Source organism: Lactuca virosa, chromosome 9 (assembly GCF_052849685.1).
Source record: "Lactuca virosa cultivar CGN04683 chromosome 9, Lactuca_virosa_CGN04683_v6, whole genome shotgun sequence".
Taxonomy (NCBI): domain Eukaryota; kingdom Viridiplantae; phylum Streptophyta; class Magnoliopsida; order Asterales; family Asteraceae; genus Lactuca; species Lactuca virosa.
Genome location: NC_136434.1, coordinates 6,219,531 through 6,241,610, shown reverse-complemented (window position 1 = coordinate 6,241,610; position 22,080 = coordinate 6,219,531). Strand labels below are relative to the sequence as shown.

The 22,080-nt window shown below is 36.2% G+C and overlaps 1 protein-coding gene and 1 long non-coding RNA gene across 3 annotated transcripts; both read right to left on the bottom strand.

Annotated features, from left to right (window-relative positions):
• On the bottom strand, positions 1-2,216 carry LOC145137629 (putative E3 ubiquitin-protein ligase BAH1-like 1). 2 transcript variants are annotated; one of them, XM_079071757.1, is made up of 6 exons: positions 1,773-2,212; positions 1,009-1,265; positions 663-917; positions 421-558; positions 281-339; positions 1-204 (listed from the first exon to the last, which is right to left on the bottom strand). In XM_079071757.1, exons 1-6 carry the CDS (start codon positions 1,966-1,968, stop codon positions 99-101), a joined length of 1,011 nt encoding a protein of 336 aa, XP_078927883.1. In that variant the 5' UTR covers positions 1,969-2,212; the 3' UTR covers positions 1-98. The 2 variants fall into 2 exon arrangements, with proteins under 2 accessions (XP_078927883.1, XP_078927882.1); XM_079071756.1 differs by having other exon boundaries at positions 281-558; positions 1,773-2,216.
• Positions 2,217-4,145: 1,929 nt separating this feature from the next.
• Positions 4,146-5,521, bottom strand: LOC145141187 (uncharacterized). Its single transcript, XR_013722486.1, has 3 exons — positions 5,007-5,521; positions 4,592-4,902; positions 4,146-4,498 (listed from the first exon to the last, which is right to left on the bottom strand). It is a non-coding gene; the product is annotated as an uncharacterized LOC145141187 (long non-coding RNA).
• Between the last annotated feature and the right edge of the window lie 16,559 nt (positions 5,522-22,080).

Sequence of the window (22,080 nt, the reverse complement as noted above, 5' to 3'; positions counted from 1 at the left end):
TTCATCTAAACGAAATTATTTCTCATAGAACATGAAATATATTACAAGAAGCAAGCTACAACTTATTCAAAACTTCTTACAAGTGGCGAAAAGTCTGTTCAGATCCCCAAGAATGCACGTGACTGGGATTCCCAATGCTCCTTTGTCTGTCTAATCCTTTCTGCTCTCTCACTTTGAAGCCTTTCCTCCCAATATTCAGGGCATCTATACAAGTTTCATAAAGCACCATTTTCATATTTAAAATCAAGTAATATCATGTTTGTCACTGTATAAAACGTACCTTCGACTAAGTAAAATATTGAGCTCGTCCAGATGGAGAGATCCATTGTAAACTCCTGCCTGTAAAAACAGCACCAAGATACAATTCACCAAATGAGAGAGAGAGAGAGAGAGAGAGAGAGAGAGAGAGAGAGTATATACTTGTCGACACAGAGGACATTTGGCAGTAGGCTCGGTTGCCTTCAATCCATCAACAATTGTTACTGATCCAGATTTGCAAGCACACATGAAGCAGAATATGTGTCCACAACTCAAATACACAGGATCAAATACAGTATCCTAATCATTCAACAAATACAAATGACAGATTAATCAATAGCAGATATATGATTTTTAATTAATCAAGGTATGCTTTTTATAACAAAAAGTTTACATGGACTGACCAGGCATATGGAACAAGTCAAGTCTATCTCAAGCTTCACAGCATCAGACAGCTCACACGAAAGTGATGGTTTTCCATCATTAAATATAAGAGAGCAGCCTTCTAATATTTCAGAACCTTTCCTTAAAGCTTTCTTTGATTCCCTTAAGTTAATGTGGAAGGCAATAAGCTCACAAAGCCATGGAGACTGAAGGAGTTCCATGTGCATGCTCTGGACTTGTGACCTGAATGCTTGCCCTTGTTTAGAGTCATGTATCTGCAGTAAAAAGTTATGAGTGTTCAACTGCTCATGTTTTATTATGAAGAATCTAAAAGCTCTTTGATAATTATAAGCGACAAATAAAAACCTTATCATATTTCTTAAGAATTTTGCGCATAGCAATGGCATTGATAACTGCATAGCCAACAAGGTCCTTGCCTTCTTGTATTAAGGAATGATGGTTTCCGTTTCCTTGGCCATGTAACTTGCCTTTGCACCACATGAAGTACTTGTGGAAACCTGTTGCCAGATGAACATCAAGCACCTTTTGTGCACGCTCATTAAAACATCCAACCACCACAGACATCTCCTTCATAAGGGATGGAAAGAAGCTTCCATCGCAGACTACATCAACATTTATCACAATTAATAAATCACAAGTATTCAACAACTATATATGCAAATTCGTACAACAATATATTACAGAATTATAGCATTCACACATCATTGATACTGTTAAAGCTTGTGTAGTGTGGCTATGTAACGAATTTTAACTCTACCCAATCATATATTAGCTTAAAGAAACAGAGAGAGATACGTAAGAAGAGAAGAACAAGAAATATTATCAACAAAATGAAAGTAATGATGTTGACAAGTATAGAAACCAAGAAAATAGTACTGGTATTTATTAATCATCTTCTTCCTCTCCTTCTTAAATGGGTAGGTGGGTTCTAGTTTAAGATTTAACAAAATTAAATAAGAAGATTGTAATAGAAGCACCTTTGTGACAATATATCAAACACCTTAAAGACTAAATCAGGATATTGATACACGAAACTAAAAACCCAAAAAAGACGCTGAATTAAGAAACAGAAACATATGTAAAGTAACAAAGTGGGATAAATAAAATACCTGGGCAAGGGTGCAGGCAACGCGCATGAGAGTTATGATGAGCAGAGTCATTAAGAAGCAATGGCGAATTCTGTAACTGAGTTGTCTCCCTGCGACAGCGCTTCAATATTTTCTTGAGATTTTTAAAACCCACACCAGGTAGTTTCTTATGGTCTTGTGTTTGCATGTACTCCTCGTATTTCTTACAGAACTTCATCTTCTACCTTAATTCTATAAAGAACAACAAGAATTGGATGTATATTTGGACGACAATCGATCTGTGTTATTATGTTGCAATTGTGATGAGGGCCAGCCAGGGGAACGAGAACACTGTTCGTATCTTGTTGACAGAGAAAATGAACACGATTTAAGCCCCTTGTTTTGCTGGCTTCATGTACAAAAGAAGGGTGAGGAAGCACCTGACCCTGGCGTGTCGCCGCTCCCGAAGATAAATACAAGAAAGGGTCAACTTTCTTCGGATTTTCCTCCATATTTAAAGTTTTTAAACCATAAGAAATTAACAACTTGTGCTAATTTAACTTTATTTATAAAAAAAATTAAAAACTATAAATTTTAGTATATTTTTATAATTTTTTAATAAATATATTATTAATAACAGTTATTACAATTACAATCAATAAATAAAATTAAGGAAACATGTCCTATTGAATTGTGCCATTTAGCAAGGTTGGAATTGTGATATTCAATGTAGGAACCAGGAAGATTTAGGTTGTAGATTTCATTTATTATTATTTTTTTTTGGACAATCTACAAACATGGTCCTTGTGGTTTTTTATAGGGTTGTGCATGGGTCGGTTTGGATCGGTTTTGGACCCAAACCCAACCCAATCCATAAATGGTCGGTTTCTAGTTTTCAGAACCCAATAGGATCGGTTTCTGGTCGGTTCGGTTTATCGGGTTCTGAGGTCAGTTTGGTCGATTTTTCGGTTTCTTGGGTTCAACCCATATACTCACGGGTTCTGGGTTTAAACCCATGGGTTTTGGGTTTTAACCAATTTTCTATAAACGAAACAACAAGCTAAATACTTAAAAAAAACACCAAATTGAAGTTAATTACTTCAAAAAACATGAGTCTTACAACAAATAGTCTATTACAAGTTACAACCATAGCCCGAAATAGTAGTAGTCGATACTAGGGTTATGGTTCTTAAAGAGGTGATGACAAACTCATAGCAGTGGTGGTTGTGACATGGTGGTTAAAGGTGGCACTGGCACACAACCATTCAGTCGGTGGTCCACATGAGGTGTGTTTGGAGAGAGAGAGAGAGAGAGAGAGAGAGAGAGAGAGAGAGAGAGAGAGAGAGAGAGAGAGAGAGAGAGAGAGGGATGGGGTCCATCTTATTTTTTATTTTGTTTTTAAATTAAAATTTGATTAAATTAAATCTAAAATAAATTATAAATGGTATAAATGTCTTTTTATATACGTGAATATCATCCATTGAAAGTTTTGAAACTACATGGACTATCTTTGATGACCTAAAAAGTTAAGGACTAAACTCGATTTTTTTTAAACCACATAGACCATTTTTGAAGATTTTCTTTTTTATTAAAGTGTCATTTTCAAAACCAATTGATAAATCGTGATCGTGTCTGATAAGGAGTTTTTTTAAGAAGAAGAAAAATAAATAAATAACATGCGGAAGAAATAATTTTATTTTACCTTAAATTTTACAGACACGGCCATATAATTATACAATTAATTTAAATGTATATAAATGGAGACGCGGAAGAAATGATTTACCAACCCACTTAGTAATGGTGGCCATTTTAAGCAATCGTAAACCATAGCTTTTCATAATAAACAAAATTTAAATACCAGTGGGCTTTTGACATTATGCCTGCCAATAATATTTATCTCCATAACTAAAGAAGAAATAGTAAACCTAGTTATCTCAATGGTCGACATGAATTCAAGAGTCATGTGAGAGGTTAACTAATTACATTTTGGTAAACCAATATTTTAAACCTTAGACTTTATGTGTAAAATTTTATATATAAATATATCTATGTATTCTTTTGATTACATTTATAGCAATATTATATGTTGAAAAAATTAATTTAATTACATTAATATTATCTAGATAGAAAACAATTTTTGTTATTTTTTTTTAACAACTGAAAAATTATTATAAAAGTTAGCAAAAGGCTAATAAATACTTACAAATGAATAGACATAATTGGATTTAAAAACCACACTACATGGCTAACACTAGCTTTCTTATTTATGACCACTGACCCAAGTGTAAGAATAATCAATCTATCTATTAATTAACATATTCTTTTGCATGTTTTGATCACTAAAAAGAATATTATTTCTAAAATTCCAAATATGTCACCACATAATTACCATTATAGCTTCCAAGACGCTACGTTTCATAATGGATATCTAAAGATAATCAATCAAAGTCACAACACCTTCGAGCACCGTAAAACCAGGAATCATAAGATCATACCAACTACCAAGGTATCTCCATAAATTTGCTGCAGTTTGGCACTTCAGAAGAATTCGATTAATATCGTCCATATCAGAGTTACAAATCACACACACCACCAAAGGAATGTCAATTCCTTTATCGCTCAAAATTAAACGTGTAAGCAATTTGTTTATCTACATCACCAATAAAAAGTATTAACCTTGTTCCATGTGGGGCCGACAATTCCATCCGAAAGAGAATTGCCGTCTATAATTTTACGTGCCTCTGAGACCGTAAAACTGTCACTACCACCTACATCACACACTCACTTATCATTATAAGTAGAAAAAATGAAATTAAAAATAATGTTTTGTAGTTGAAACATCAAAACGTGACCGGTCCCACCTTGAATCTCCCGGACCCACTTCTAAATACAATTAACCCCGTTCCATCTTGATTGATAAAACAATCTTTCTCGATTCCAAAAGAAATATTCTAGGAAAACGAAACATCAACGGACAATTACCCATCCGATGATCTCTCCAAAAAAAGTACAAGCCCCGCCTCCCACTTTTCTTTGAAACACATTTTTAGGAATAATCCCAGAGTCATGTAACATGTAACTGATTAATTGTGCCAATGATCTTATGCCAAACACCTCTATGCATCTCTGATACACCATACCAATCGAGACCATCATCTCTACCATGTAACGCCTTCAAAACATTGAACCATAAATCGTTATTGTTATTTATGAAACGTCATTTCCATTTAACAAGTAACGATCTATTAAAAGCATCCAAAGACCCAATGTCCAAACCTCTTTTTCTTTGTTGGCTAAAATAGCATCCCGTTTAATCCAGTGAAGTTTCATATCGCCTTCGTCATCACCCCAAAAGAAATCAGCCCTCATCTTCTCAAGGTGTTTGTTCATACAAGCAAGCATGTGAAACAAATACATATAGAAAATACCCAACGAACCTAAGACTGATTTCAATAGCATAAAACGACCACCAACGGAAATCATTTTTTTTCCAAGAAGAAAGTATATTTTGGAATTTGGCAATAATAATCTCCCATCTAGAAAAATGTGACATATAACCACCTACCGGAAGAACCAAGTAAGTAAAAAGGCAGAATTACACTTTTACAACCTGTTAACGTTAACGAAGCATATTGATCGACTCCCGTGCGAGGAACACCAACACCAAACAAATTGGATTTTCGCAAAATAATTTGGAGACCAGACACCATGTAAAAACACCGATGGATGACTATTAGATTACTGATATTTTCCTGATTCCAGTCACCCAAGAAAATGACACCGTCCGCGTAAAAAAGATGAGATAAGTAGAAAACAATTTTCGTTATCATAATTGCATAAATTTTTAAAACATGATACACTAAAGGGATAACAACGTTTTTGGAAAATCAACTATAGTCAATATATTTAAATTGCCAACAAATTCAAATTATTACGTAACAGAGTAAAGAACTCCATTTCTTTTATTTTCACCCTAGTATACCGGAAGAGGTGCACACGGAAAATGGATATTCGGTATCGATCTTATCTTATCTATAACCCAGATTCAGTCAAAACCGAAATTTGACCAAACCGGATCAGATTAATCTGATCCACCGCTTCCTAATTCGGTCATAAATCCAAACCCAAAATCGAATTAACCCCCGAATCGTAAACCAATTTATCGACAATTTGGATCCCAAACCGTTGAAAATTGGATTCAAACCGAATAAGATTCTTGGCGTATGTGACATCATCCGAGCCGGATCGGATCAGACCGGATTTGTCAAATGTGCACCTCTAATACCGGGTTTAACATGTCATATTTCAATTTTATTCTTTTGGCCCATACTTTTAAATCTTATTACGAATTTTATGAATCTGTAATTTTTGTTAAAAATATAGTCATTTTTCTTTCAAATAAAAGTCATCCCAAATTTAATTTTTTCTTATAAATTGATCCTTTTATAACTTTTTTACGACCTTTTTACTTCTTTTACATTTTCACATTTTTTACATTTTTTTATTATTTACAACTTTTTAAAGCTTTTTTACAATATTTTCTAAACTTTATTTTTTACACTTTTAACCTTTTAGGCTTCATTACAATTTTTAGAAATAATTTGGTTTAAAATTTTGTAAAAAGGACAAGTAAACAAAGTTCTATAAAAATATTAAAAAAAATGTAAAAGGGTTCTTAAAAGAAGTTTAGAACATCGTAAAAAAAATTAAAACATATTGTAAAAGAAGTTTTAAAAGTACAAAAAGGTTGTAAAACATTTGAATAAAAAGTCTTAAAAAAAATTGTAAAAAGTAAATTTAAAAATAAAAAAATGGGACGAAATTATAAAAGAGTAAACTATATTCATAAGGGAAATTTCTGATAAAGTCACAATATTTTAAGTCATTTTACAGTTTAATCTTAAATTAACTTTTTTACAAAAAGTGATAGATTGTCGGCTAAAACTTTGGAATAACTTTTTTAGTGAGTTTTGTACATTTAGCCAGTATCCTGTTTTTTTTTACGTTATTTTACCAATAACCAAAATATATGGACTTTTTTTTGAAGATTATCCTTAAACTAATGTACATTATTATTAATAAATCATTTATAAACATAATACATTTTTTATTATAAAAAAAACAGTTGTTGATAATTTCAAGGATTGGAAATGTGGACTAAGTATCCCAACCCTTAATATTGCTTGTTGAGAGCTTCAAGTACTTTCTACGTATGTGTTGCTATAGGTGTCATGGTGAGATGCATTATGTTGGTGTTCTTCTTATGTTCCTTAACATAACTATCACTCAACTTTCATACCTGGTAACAACCATTGGATAACACACATCTACTGAGGATGAAAAGTCAACCTTAAATGACAATTTAAATGCAAATGAGTAAAGAGTGATTATGTATTTAAACCGACATTTAAAGTTCATTTTTCACTCTCGATGGATGCATGTTAGCCGATGGTTATTACGAGGTAAGATATGTGGGTTAGGTGATAGTTAGGTTAAAGAACATCAACATGAAATGAACATCTACATAGTGCATCTCATTATGACACCTACAACGATGCATAAAAGGAATGTAAAAAGTTTGAAGTTATCAACAAGCAGTATTGGTGGGGGGGGGGGGGGAGGTATTTAGTCTACCATTATATTCATAGAAATTAGCAACAACTATATTTATTTTTTTATGATAAAAAAAATGTGTTATGTTTATAAATGATTGTTAATAATAATATACATTAGTTCAAAGGTAATTTTCAAAAAAGCCACAATATTTTGGTTATTGGTAAACAGATAACGTAATCATTAGAAAAGTCCAAAAAAGTTTTTACCAAATTAACGAAAAAATATAGGATATTGGCTAAGGGTTATTCCGAAGTTTTAACCAATAAGTTGTCTTTTTTTGTAAAAAAAAATAATAATAATTTGGATTAAACCATAAACTTGACCAAAATATTGAGACTTTATCGGAGATTTCTCATATTCATAACAATTAAAGTTTGTACCAAATTCTTAGCAAAAATTAAAATTTAGGCCAAAATGTAAAATTAAAATATAGCTTGCTAAACATATCATAAATTGTGGAAATTAAAAAATTGTTATATTTTTATATAATAAGTTTGTTGACAAATTAAAAACATTATTAAAAAAAAAAAAAAAAACTTGCAAATTCACCCGCTAAATACTTTAAAGTGTTTTATGCGGAAAAGTCTCAATATTTTAGGAAAAATTTTGATAAAGTTTTAAGAGTTTTTTTTTAACATAAAAGTCCTATTATTTTGAAAAAAAAATCACATAATCTGTCATTTCCTGTTAAAATATGAAAAAATACTTTTTCGTTAATTTGGACAAAATATTAAATAATCGGGAGTTTTCTGTTCAAAAATTTTTTTTGAGACTATATTAAAAAATTTCTTAAAATAATAAGATTTTCTACATAAAGTTTTACTTTAAATAATTGTTTTCCTAAAAACAATGTTATCCCTATTCTAAAATATGAAATGACCAATATTTTGAACTATAATGTTGTCATAAAGGAACGTGTTAAAAATACAACTATATAATAAAAATAAATAAAGTTGGGATGGTAAAAAAAAATAGAGAATAATATGTTGATTTTTCTTGTATTCAACCCATACATAAATTTATTCGTTTGTATTTTAAAGTTGTTGATTTATTCAATGTAAATCTCTGTAAAAATATAAAATTTACATTGTGTTTTTTGTGAAAGGTAACTCTAATATCATCCTTACATATAGAAACTAACCATGATATAGGTTGATTATTGTCATTTTTATTTTTATTTTATAAATACATTTATTGTTTATGTTTTAGTTGTGTTATATAAAGAAAAATATAAACATAATTGTAGATCTTATTCAAACGAGAAGAAATAAAACAAATTATGGAGAATAAAAAAATCGCATGAAAGATTGAAACTCATACATATAAATTACAAAGATAAATAATTAAAAAAAAAAGATAAATAATTGAAGACTAAAATATGAAGTTAGACTTTGATTATTCTTAATATTTAATATATTTAATATCATAAGTTCAATAAGGAAAGCAATGCCTTATATGACCGAGAGGTTAAAGAAGAGTGCTCGTGCCTTTTCCTTTGGTCCAGGAGATGCCCTTTGTACCTATTCTTTGTTGGTAAAACGAGATAAAAACGTTAAATCATAATAATCTTATAAAAATCCAACATATTTTCATCAAAGTTTTAAAAAAACCACTATATTATTTTTTTTACGTTAAAACCCTTATATTTTTTAAAATGTATCATTTAAGGCATCGAGCTCGGTAAATCCTAGATAGCCAAAAATGTTAGGTAATCGATTCTTAACGTTTATATTGTTACAATTCATTAGATTAAAAAAAAAATTAAAAATCAGAGGGTTTAAATGCACTAAAAAATAATATAGTGGTTTTTTTAATCATTTCATTAAAATAAATTAGGTTTTTCTGAAGTCAGAAAACCTTAAATAATAATTTTAAAAAATATAAGGGTTTTAGTATATTAAAAATAATATAATGGTTTTTTTAAGCATTCCATAAAAATATATTGGTTTTTCCAAGATTTTCCCTAAATCATATATAAAACTATTTGATGTGTTATAAGCTGTTTTATAAGTTACAATAAATTATTTTTATGGCGTCTTATACTAAATATTTATATCTGTCAGATAGGGCATTAACAAAAGCATATTTTGTTGGTAATTTTAGTGTCATCTGACATTTTATGTAATTAGAACTAATATGTGAGCTAAGAGGTTTATTATTTGTACTATATATTATATGTTCGGTGAATGCGGAGTGTGCATGTATAAAATCGAATTATAAGCCGGTATGACAGAATGACGGTGGTCAAGGGGGTTGTGCCCCCTTGCAGGGTCCTAGGACAGCCCCCTTAGCGGGGTCCAAGGGGCAGAGTTGGTGGGTGGGGTCGAGGGGCAGCGCCCAAAAGGTCTTCGGAAAATCGAATTAGTTTCATTATGGAAAAACCGAATTCTAATGGGTGATTATGGTAAAATTGACAAATCTTATCAGTTTTGGAAATCATTGATTAAGCCATTAATATCGAGATTTTCCTAACTAATTTAGAAGATTAAACCCTAACATGTCATGCATATATACGACTCCTCTATGAGCCGTAGACAGAACCCTTTTCTCAACTCTTCTTCCAAAAACGAATACAAAACTCTCTGGCAATTTGGCTTGTGTTTATGTGCCTAGATACACAAGTGTCATTTTGGATTATCTTAGACTGGATTTTTTGTAACCTAAGCGTAGGGTGGAAATATTAGTTCAGAAAGTGAACATACACGATCCATAAGGAATTCGGTTTTCCACCATCACCCTAATATCCCCCAACATATCTTCCTAATCGTTTCTTAACGCCTCCACGAAGTGTAACATCCTCATATTCGTAACAATATATATGGAGCATCCTGTCACACCCCCGAACCAGACGGCGGAAACGTCCGAGGGCTCGCGTGACTCAAATTGAATATCATCACAATGAATATACATGAAACATAACATAAACTTCACCATGCATTAATACATTACAACTGACATTGTTCACATCGAGTACATTGTTTAAATATTACATATTCATATCATGAATTGTTGGAAAGTTTTTCAAAGCATAATTCCCTAACATACTTGGTATTACTCTTCAGCTTACCTGTTACCTGAGAATACAAGTTATTTTGAAAACGTCAACATATGGAATGTTGGTGAGTTCATAAGCAGGGTTGTTATAAAAATGTTTTGTGTAGTTTATAAAACCCAAAAAATCCGATATTTTCTGAAAAGATAATTGTTTATACCAAAGTGTGAAGATCCATAAGTTTGTGCATGAATGATTTCAAAACGTGTATAAATGAGAAGTTTTGCATTATAGTTATTGAAAATACAAGCGAGTGGTGTTGATTTCCTCGAAAAACCCGATGTTTTCCGATAACATAATATAATTATTTCAAATTGTTATATCGCCACAACGAGTGATTTTGATTACTCTTCCTTGATTACTCGGATGGTATTGGATTTATTTAATTACGTGAGTCGTTATAACCATGCATAATAATGACTAGTTCGTCTGTCTTGGCATCCTAATAAACGCCAGAATTGATCTTAAGATTTTGTCACCCTAGACTGGCCGAGTCTAACTATAGCGAACAGCTGAGGTGTGGGGGAGTCACCCCCGTATAGATCTATACACAAACTCTCGCTCTCCCTCCAGGAGACTTTGATTATAACTACAGACTACAAACGACCCATAAAGGTTCTGCCCGTTATTACTCACTGAATCCAATTGAATTTGATTACCATTGATTAACGACCTGTATTTGTTTACTGAATTGAAGGTAAGCCTAACAAACGAGAAGAAGAAGATTACAAAGTCCTGCTAATTACGTGTATTATTTAAGGCTGTTGGGTATACGAAGGACATGTAGGCCCATTTCGCATTTGATTTATTTGGACCTTACTAGCAATGCTAATTGGGCCACTGAGACCCAATAGCACTTGAAAGCCATTGAGGGTCCCTTAAGCATGTAATTGGGTCACCGGAGGCCCAATAACATTTATCTTCATCGTTGGGCTCAAAAGTTATGTTAATGGGTCACGAAGGCCCAATAAGCATGATTAAGATCTTTCAAGCCCAACTATTTGAATATTTACTTGTTTTAGGTATTGTATAATTGTTGGAAAGTTTGATTGAACGATTGTTATTTTTGTATCGGCACGAGGCCGGTCGGTTGTTTATAACGATATTTGGAATTATACGTATATTCATCTTTTCATTTTCATGAGTTGTAGTTTGGTATTTTTGACTCAAATATCTTAGTAATAAAATAATTGGTTCAAAATATTGGTTTGACCTTTTCAGCCCTTCTTTAATAAAAATGACAATTTTAGTCCCTTATAAAAAAAAGACATTTTAGGCCCTTAAACCATTTTATTGACAATTTTGACCCATAGACTTGTTTAAGTGATGTTTTTAGTTCAAAATTTACTCTTTGGCAGTTTCATCCCCTCCAGTAAAGAGTTTTTCAGTTTAAGCCTAAACTTTTCGCAACTTTTACAATTTTAGCCCAAAATCCAAAAAGTTTACATTTTTGATCCTTGTTTGGAAAATAAATCATTTTAACCCCTGAATTAGTTTTGTTTACCCTTTTACCCCCTGTTTTTGAGAAGTTCACCATTTCAATCCCTTGAAAATTGTATTTTTCGCATTTTTTGGCTCAATGGGCCGAAAAGCCCAAAATTTGGCCCATTAAGCTACAAATTACATTTCTAGCCCTTAAAAGAGTATGATATTCATAAAAACTTTTATTTTTACTCTTTTGACTCTTTTAGTCCTTAAGAAAACCGTGGATGGTAATTTTCAACCCAACTTTTGTTTATTTGACAATTTAAGTCCAAAAATGGGTTTTATGTTGTAACATGCTTATTATAACCTTAGATGATAAATTTTCTTAACTTGTTAAGTGTAATACATCCTAGATCACATATTTTTCCCCCATGAACTATAGATCTCAAAATATCTTTCATTTTTGGCACTTATTTACCACATAAACACAAGAAATCACACATAACATACAAATACACATAGATCTACACATTTTACTTGTATTCTCCCCCATAAAACATGTGAAAATCGAAAATAGAGGGGTATGAACTCACATTTGCTTGTTGATTTCGATTTGAAGAAGAAATGGAAGAGTTTGATGCTATTTTCGGCCTTACAAGCCCTCCTTGAATAGATCTCGAACTTATGGAGGTTTTCTAAGAGTATGATCACAAAATGCTTAGAATGGATGATCTTAGCATGGAAATGAAGTTATACAACTTAGAGGTGTAAGGACTTACCAAGGGAAGATGAGTTTTTGGTGGAAACCTTCTTGATCCACCTTAGATCTTCGAAAATTTAAGAAGGAAATGAAGACTTTCTAGAGAGAGAGTGAGGTTGAACGAAGTTGGTGAAATGTGTGTTGTGATTTTCGGCCGAGAGATAAGAAGAAGAGAGGGGAGGTGAGAGATGAGGTGATATGCATGGAAATATGAGATTTATGCATGGGTTTCCAATGGGTAATTATGAGGTGTCTTGCCCTCATAATTCTACATTTCTCCTTTTTTTTCTTTTTTTTCCTACTTGGGCCGAGATTTGGGTTGTATAAGAAGGAAAGGAGTCATTTTGAGCCCATGTTCGAATTTATGAGGCTCAAGTAACATTCTTCGGCCCATTGGGCCTCTAGAGTAATTCACGGCCCAATATACATCAAAGAATGAGTTTTATGGCTTATTAGGGCTAATTAGGTTTGTTATGGCCCAATAAGGCCCATTAAAGATAACTAGTCATTCTAGGCTTATGAGGCCCAAAACATTTAGTCTCATGCAAATGGGTCCAAATTAGGGTCCATTTAAGGGTCCTAAGCCCAAAATAGTCAAATTGGAAGCTTATGGGTCCATTAGGCCCAATAAGAAAATCCTAGTCCAAAATGGACTTAAACCGGGATTTTTAGGGTTTCCAACTTTTGTTGACTATTTGAAAGTTTGTATAGGGTATTTGATGGAATTTTGTTGTCATTGAATAAACACCATACATGTTTTAGCTATGATGTCATTCTTTGTTAAGTGTTTACAACGTATCAGAATTCCTAGTTGTGACACATCCTCATCTCCGTAACAATATATATGGTAATAAAATACAATAATCTTACAAGTAAATTATACAAAATACCTTAACACCGCAGAAACATTAGAAACTTCACCATGACTGGAACGCCTCACCGGGCCTTCGGCCTGATTGGTACACCTCACAGGACTTCAGTCTATCCGGGTCGCCCTAGGTCTCTTGGCCTTTAGTCTACACTGGTCCACCTCAACCTAACCACACATAACATGTTGACATATACATAACAAATAATCATATAACCAGTCAACAAACATCAAGCAGATCTAACAGATCACTACAACATAGCAACACCCCATATACCAGGATACAGATCTAAGATATCACTACAGCATAGCAACATACGTAAACCATGATATCAATCCAATGAGTCAGCCTTGGTGCCTTCGACCCATAAGTACAGTGAGGAAAACTCACCTCACAGTGCGAACAATAACTGGTGAGGTCCCGACTCCAAATCTTAGCTCTAACCACTACCTATTCATCCAAATGACCAATTCTCAAACACCATTCAAATTACCCAAAAATACCCCTTGGGTCAACTAGGTCAAAAGGTCAAAAAGTCAAACGATCAAAAAATTCAACTAGACTAAGTTACGCCCCGCGTTCTTGGCATGTATGCCCAGCGTACACGCTATACAGATCAGGGTCCTCTTTGGCGTACGCCCGACGTACAACAGGTTAAGCCCAGCGTATGCGGTGGTTTTCCAATCTTCTTTTTAAGAGCTTATTTCATTAACCCACCACGTCCAAACCTTGGTCTCAGTCCCATAAGTCATTCCAAACCATAAAGCTTCTAACTTTATGGTTCTACATGCCTAAATCAAGCCCAACAACAAAACCGTAACTCCCCTAATCACTAAAGCTCTTAACAACATGCATGGGGACAACTAAGGGACCAGGATCATATTTTTATGGCTCTAGACTTGGAAAAACGTCCAAAAGGACAACCCAAATGTTCTCTAGCATGCAATCCACAAGAAAGTCATAATCTTGGGACAAAAGATCACAATAAAACATATAATCTAGATCTATCAACTAAGTCATCAAGGAGGAGACTTTTTACCCTCTGGAGATAGAGAATGATTGTAATACCCTGTTTCAGATCGTTTCCATTTCGGGGTGGTGATCAAAGGTTTGGGTATTTGCAGGCTTAGGATCCTTGAAGAAGTTAGTTTTGGGCTCATTTAGAGGTGGATGATGTATTTTGGATGATCCGGGTATTCGGTTTGTGTTTTGGAGTTAAAGGGTATTTCGGTAATTTGTCAGCTCGGCTTCTATGGAAAATGGATGTTCGTTTGGGATATGGTAAGGCGGGTACGAGTTGATTAAAACATAGAGCTTCTCGTTACCTTTTCATGGATATATGGATCGTCGGAATCGGATGTATATCGAAGAAATTATAGCCTTCAGAATGTGTAGGATTTGAAGGGAAACCCTAGTACGCGGGGCGTACCTAGGGAGTACGCGGGGTGTACTGCTGCGGAGGAGGGTACGCGAGGCATAGTATGGATTACGTTGAGCGTAGTGTGAGGGCTGATCGGGAATGCGAAGCCTCGTATGCTGGGCGTACGAGGAGTATGTGGGGCGTACGAGGGGAGTTAAGAAACCCTAATTTTTGGTATTGGGCACTATATAAACACATTTAGTCCTTAGGGCTGGCCTCTTTACCAGCCTCCAAGTCCCCAAAACCCTAGAAATCGTCTCCAAGCCTCCATGGTTGTGATTTTGAGCTCATGGTGTGCATGTTGGTGTTTTTGGGCCATTTCCAAGAAGATGGAGCTTAGTGCAAGGTTGTGCACCAAGGAGGAGCTTGTGGATCTTGAGTATGTGCTTCATTTCTAACTTGTTTGAGGTAAAAAGCTCTGACCTTGTTCATTTTTAGCTTAAATCTATGTTGTATGAGTTTTGGACCCTTTTTAGTCCCATGGATGGGATTTAGTGGTTAATACCATTCTTGGAGCTTAGAGTTGCCACTCTTGGTGTTTCTATGGTCCTAGATTCATAAAGTTGGCACCTTTATGGCTTAGAATCCTCCATGCTTGAGTTTGAGCTCATTTAATGGAAGTAGAAGGTTATATTTCGAGATTGGGTTCGTTTGGGTCATGCAAAGTCACCAAGTCAGTGACTTTATGGTTCTAGACGTTGTTTATGACTTAGATCTATGGGTTGGACTTCTGGACTTAAGCATTAAGAGCATAATGTCGAAAATGGCTTAAAGGAGGAGTACGTTGGGCGTATAAGTCTGTACGTTGGGCGTACAAGCCAGATTGCATGTACGCTTAGCGTACAGCTGAGTACGCCCCGCGTACTCAGTCAGGAGGGTTTTAGCTTTTGGGCTTCGTGTTGGGCTACCTTTGTAACATCCCAAGTTCGGAAGCAAGAAGTTGAAGGGTGCAAAGTGTAATTTTGAAGAAGGGACTCGACGAGTAGGTACGCTTACTCGCCGAGTCGGAGCGGGTTTGGGTGGCGGATTAAGTCGTCAACTCGCCGAGTCGGCGGCTTGGACTCGACGAGTTGGTGCTGAAGAGAGAAAACCCTAATCCCGGGGGTTGTGCCCTATATAAAGCACATTATAACCCACCATCAGCCTCTTTGCTACCCTTTTGAGATCCAGAAACCCTAGAATTGAGTGAGCTTCCATTAATAGAGAGACTAGAGCTTTGGAGGAGAAGATCTTGGAAAGGAGCTTGAAGATCAAGAGGTTTGCTGCAAAGGAGTGGTGTAGATCCGGGATCTACTTCAGATTGGAGCTTATATTAGAGGTAATAATCTGTTGCTTGGGCTCTTTTGCATCTAGATCTATTATCATTTGAGATTTGGGGCATTTTTGGTATGATTGAGAGCTATTTCGAGCTAGAAGCTTAGATCTGAGGTTGCTACTTCAGATCTAGACTTGTGTTGGTCCAGAAAGTCATAAAGCATAAGTCTTTGAGTTGTTGGTGAAGCCCCTTTGTCATAAACCCTAGCCCTAGAGTGTTTTGGACTTATATCCCCTTGGTTTCACGTAAAGTTTGCAACTTTATGTGAGGGTTAGGCTGTAGAAGAGTGGATCTATGGATTGGAGCCTCTGCATGGCTCGAAAAGCCTCTGTATGGATTGAGAACTGAAGGGACTCGGCGAGTCGCATGGGTGTACTCGACGAGTCGTATGAACATGTGCATGGACTCGACGAGTTGATGAACAACTCGGCGAGTCTATTGAAGATTGCCTTGGACTCGGCGAGTCTGTTCTGGACTCGACGAGTCTGGTCGCAGACCCCAATCTTTTCTGGTTAAACCTTGAAGCAGTGAGTCGGGAGGTGACTCGGTAAGTTGAGCAGGATGGGACTCGGAGATCGTTGGACTCGACGAGTCTTGGGGTGACTCGGCGAGTAGAGTCGTGTTATGGGAGTTTCTGAGTATAGGGACTCGATGAGTCGACGGGTCGACTCGGCGAGTAGAGTCAGTCAGGGAGGTTGACTTTGACTGAGGACTTTGACTTTGACCAAGAGTTGACCAGTTTGTCTACCAAGGGTATTTTGGTGATTTTGGTATTTATGGAATTGGTTCTTTGGTAGTGTTCGGTGGTGGAGTTCGTGTCAGTGGTCGGAGCAGCTGATCTTATCCTTTCAGTCGGCAATTTCAGGTGAGTTATCCTCACTATATCGACAGGGTCTACGGCACCAAGGCCGGCCCTTTATCGGATGGAAATTCGGGTATTGTTTGTTATGTTATTGCTTCGCTAGATCTGCATCCTGGTATTTAGGATGGTGTTATGTTAGTGACCTGGTTAAGGTCGGTACCTGGTATATAGGGTAATGATATGCTAGTGACCGGTTAGGTCGGAATCCTGGTTAGGATGTTGATATGCTATGTGATCTGTTAGACTGTTTGTCTGGTTAAGGGTTGTTATGTGATTAGTTGTTTTATGTGCACATGGTTGTTTGACGGGGGTTGGGTTGAGGCGGGTCGTGATTTGTGCTGTAGGCCAACATACCCAGGGCGGACCGGATATTCCGAAGGCCCAGCGAGCGGTCCGGATAGGCTGAAGGCCCCAAGAGGGCGGACCAGACGTGTCGAGGCTCGGAGAGTGGACCAGGCCGACTGAAGGCCCGGTGCGGACAGACCAGTCATACTGTAGACTCAGAGAGTGGACCAGGTTGATTGAAGGCCCGGTGCGGGCGGACCAATCACACTGTAGACTCGATACGCATGGCTGGACTCGGAGGGTGGACCAGGTGGACTGAAGGCCCGGTGCGGGCGGACCAGTCACACAGTAGACCCGATGTGCAAGGCTGTTCTATTTGTGATATGTTATGAGTATGTTTATGTGTGGTTGGTATTTTGGGGGTAACTCACTAAGCTTTCGGGCTTACAGTTGTAGTGTTATGTTTCAGGTACTTCAGGAGATCGTGGCAAGGCGAAGGCGTGATTGTACCGCTCCTCATGTTTTATGATTTATATGATATGGTTCTGGGGGATACTCTAATAATAAACTATTTTGAAAACGAGATGTATGAAGTTAATGGTTTTTGAATAAATTAAAATGTTTTATTTTGGCTCAATTTTTATGGGTGTTACAAGTTGGTATCAGCACTCGTTATGTTCCACGGGTTGAGAGAGAGAGAGGTTGGCTCAGGAGTTCCTGGAGCTGAAGCAGGATTCAGAGTCGGTGACGGAGATCACTAGGATGTTCACTGAGAGGGCGATGTTTTGCCCGGAGTTCGCGTCGGAGCAGGCTCAGATGTCCCGGTATCTGAGTATGCTCAGGAGGGATATCAGGCAGTTTGTGTCCACGCAGAGGTGTGATACCTTGTTAGAGTTGCAGGAGGCCGCCAGGCGGCGTGAGTTAGAGATGGAGTTGCAGTTACGAGAGCAGAGGCAGGCCCCGGTGCAGTCGCAGCCGGCGCCGAAACGGCCTAAGACCGTTGACTCTAGGATTGGAAGTCAGAGCAGCCACACTTGTGAGAAGTGTGGGAAGGGTCATACCGGAGTTTGTAGGTCCGGTGGTGCGTGCCGCAAGTGCGGGAGAGAGGGGCATTATGCGAGGGATTGCCGTCAGTCAGCCCCGGCTCAGGATATGAGGATCTGTTATCATTGTCATCAGGTGGGACACTTGAGGGTCAACTGTCCACAGCTTGTTGCAAGACCGGTGCAGACTTCAGCACCGGCCACTTTGAGGATTACAGGTGGAGGTCAGGGAGGAGCGGAGTGATATGTACATATTCAGCCTTATATTTAATATAGATTTTTATCATTTATTAGCTAAATATTTGCATATTATGGACAAAAAGGTACTGAATTATCTTTGAATTGTATTTTCAGTCCAAAAGAAGTACTCGGAAGCAAAAGGAAGCAGGAGCAACTATCGGGAAGCTGTGGAATGAACAAAACAAGAAAACACCAAAAAAAACCACAAGTGACTCGGCGAGTTGGTCACCGACTCGACGAGTCGCCACGAAGTTTCGCGAAGCAGAAGAAGTCCTTGACTTGCCGTACACGGGAATTTAATGATGGACTCGACGAGTCAGTCTTGGACTCGACGAGTCGGGTCGAATCTATAAAAAGAGACCCTCAGATCGATTCACGTTTTTTGGAGAGAGAACCCTTGGGGAGAGAAGCTGCGATTAAGAGCCAGAGGAGACCTGGAGAGTGAAGATCCAACCCTAGATCCAATTTCAAAGGAGAATTAAGGCACAAATCATAACTCTTTACTTAGTTCTTTAGTTTTAATTATGTTTAAGCTTTTAGCATCTGTGTCTGAGTTCGTTTTTACCTTAATCATGAGCTAAAACCTTTGTTGCTTCTGTTTGGGGAGACAATATTGATACTATGGTTTGATTTATGGTAGGATTAGTTTTATATTGGTGATTTTGTTAATTTAAGCTTGTTAAAGAACCTTATGTGTGAATGAAAACTATTTTTATGTTAATAGGAAGATAATTAAGTTGCATGAACATCTCTTAATTGTTTACCTCGTATAATTTATGTGAACACTTTATTATATGACTAAGATTAGCGAATGTGAAACTAGAATTAATAAGAAAATAGGTAAATTTACGTGTGAGCTTGTGTGATGACCATCAACAAGAGGACAACTAAAGGGGCAAATTAGTTAACCACAACAAGTCTTAATTAACCCGAATAAATAACCTAGGGAATTAAATTAATTTAGACAACTGGCCACTGTTTGAGTTAGTTTGTTTTCTAAGGATTAGTGTAGCGAATGTGAACCTAATCACCTGAATCGGTAGCCAATAAAAAGTTAATCCATTGCACTATTACCATAAAATCAACCATAGGATCAATTGAGTCGAACCTGAACAGAAGTACCTTTAGATATTGAATTTAGTTGGTCTTTGCTTGATTAGTTTCTAGTTAGTAATTTAGTTTAAGTGTTAGTAAGTTTCTAGTCTTGTAAAACTAGAGAAAAACCTCTCTTTTATTATTTGTTAGTTGCTATTAGATAATTTTAGTAATTAGTTTAAATTGTCATTCCCTGAGTTCGATACCCTGCTTACTAGAACTATACCACCAATAGACAGGTCCACTGCCTTTGTGTGATTAATTTAGATTTTATAAGTAGGATTAAAACTAGTTAGTTTCACATACATCAAGTTTTTGGCGCTGTTGCCGGGGAACGGTTTTAATTTTAAATTGATTGCTATTGTTATCGATCCTTTGTGTGAGATTTATCTTGCACAAAGTTACTGCTTCTATTAGATTTAGCATTAGGTTTTAATTTTAGCTTTAAGTTTTTAGGAAATTTTAGTTAAATTTTTTTGTTGTTTTTACACTAAACTCGCCGAGTCCATTCGAACAGACTCGACGAGTCCATCGCTGAACAGCTAATTTCGTTTTTAGTTTTCTTTTGTTCTTTTTACGTGTGTTTTTCTTTTTGTTTGCAGGACTTTTATGACCAGAGGAGGAAATACACCTCTGATCCCACCGTTTGACGACCCGGAAGCAACACTTAGAAGGAACAGAGGCATAACGATTGGAGATCCCGAAAAACCAAAGAATTCACCGCTAAAGAATCTCAAATCCGTTTTCAGCAAGAAGAAGGGCAAGAAAGTCGGAGAATCCAGCACCTCTTTGGCAAGCGACGACCCAATAAAGGAGGACTCCGAGTACGATGAAGTGGAAGTTGAACGAAAAATCAAGGTTGATAAAGAAGAAGTCCGAAAGATAGGTGCAAGAAACGGGTTGAAGAAAGAGAAGTGTGGAAAAAGGATAAGGTATGAATCTGAAGAAAAATGAGGGGGAATATTGCTATAATAATCTCCAAAAAACCCCAGAAACGAACCTGAAGCAGGAGCTAATTTTTTTCACTCAGTGAAGAAAACTCGTCGAGTTCCATTCAGATACTCGACGAGTCCATTTGGTAAAACCCGACTGTTATCGACTTAACTCGGCGAGTTCACTCTGGACTCGACGAGTTACTCTTTCTCTTACCTTCAAGTTGGTGATTGGATTACATTTGACAAGGGCATTTGGCTATACTATTAAAGATCAATTTCCGAGAATTTCCAAGACCTTTTTTCTCTATATTTTGGAGTATAACCACACGAGACAAATGACACCCAAGGCATGGATGAGCTGTTCCCATGTCTAAAGTCAGCTGAAGATGGAGCTCAAAAGAAGAAATATCAACCTCGCCACTACTATCCCAGGGGAGTTTGTTCCAATTCTCTATTTACTTTTATGTTCTTTAATTATCATGATATGCAATGGGGACATTGCATGAATTAAGTGTGGGGTAGGGGGTTGGTTACATTAGTTAAAATTTTAGTTAAATTTTGAAAATTTTGAAATTTTTGCATTAAAATTGCTAGGGTTAATTTAGGAAATCTTGGTAAAAACAATTAGGATTCCATGCTAGTGTTATGTTTGATGATTTTATGAAGACCCAAATGTTTAGTTGAGCCTATACACGTTCTAGTGCATTTGTGGCCCCCTTTATTCTAGTGAAATCATGGGACAAAAACACAACCTCGCTTAGTTTGAGGATCGCAATATGTTTAGCATCGTGTACTTGAAATGTATTCAGGAAGACTAATACTTTAACCAATAAAGATTGAAGTTGAGTGCCCTTGCTTAAGCATGTAGGTATTGAGTGAAAAAAAAGTGAGATACATGTTAAAAAAGAGAGAGAGAGAGAGAGAGAATTACAAGAAAAGTTGTAAGAATTTTGGAGCTTTCAAAGTGAAGATCAAAAGATCAAAATTCCAAAAAATCAAAAAATTTGAAGATACCAAGAATCATAAAGGTGGTGAATTCAAAGAAATCAAGATAAATTATCAAAGAAGTGAAGAATCCCAAAGAGCTCCATAGTGGTATCAAAAAGTTGTATTTTTCTAGATTGTGTATGCTTGGGTTGCTCAGCCAAAAATACCTTGAGGTTAAAAAAGTTTTCTGGGGATGGATTCGGAGGGATGCAAAAAATGAGCGTTGTTCAAAAGAAGTGGGCGAGTGTTTATGAGGATTGTTAGTATTTAGAATTAGGGGGGTCCTTAGGAAAAAATTTAGACACAAATGCATGCGTTGCGGTCTTGACATAATGGCTGGGATAGATTGGGATTGTCTTATGTGATGCTAGTATGTTTAAAATTCAGTTTTGCTTGGGGGCAAGCAAAAGTCAAGTGTGGGGTATTTTGATATGTACATATTCAGC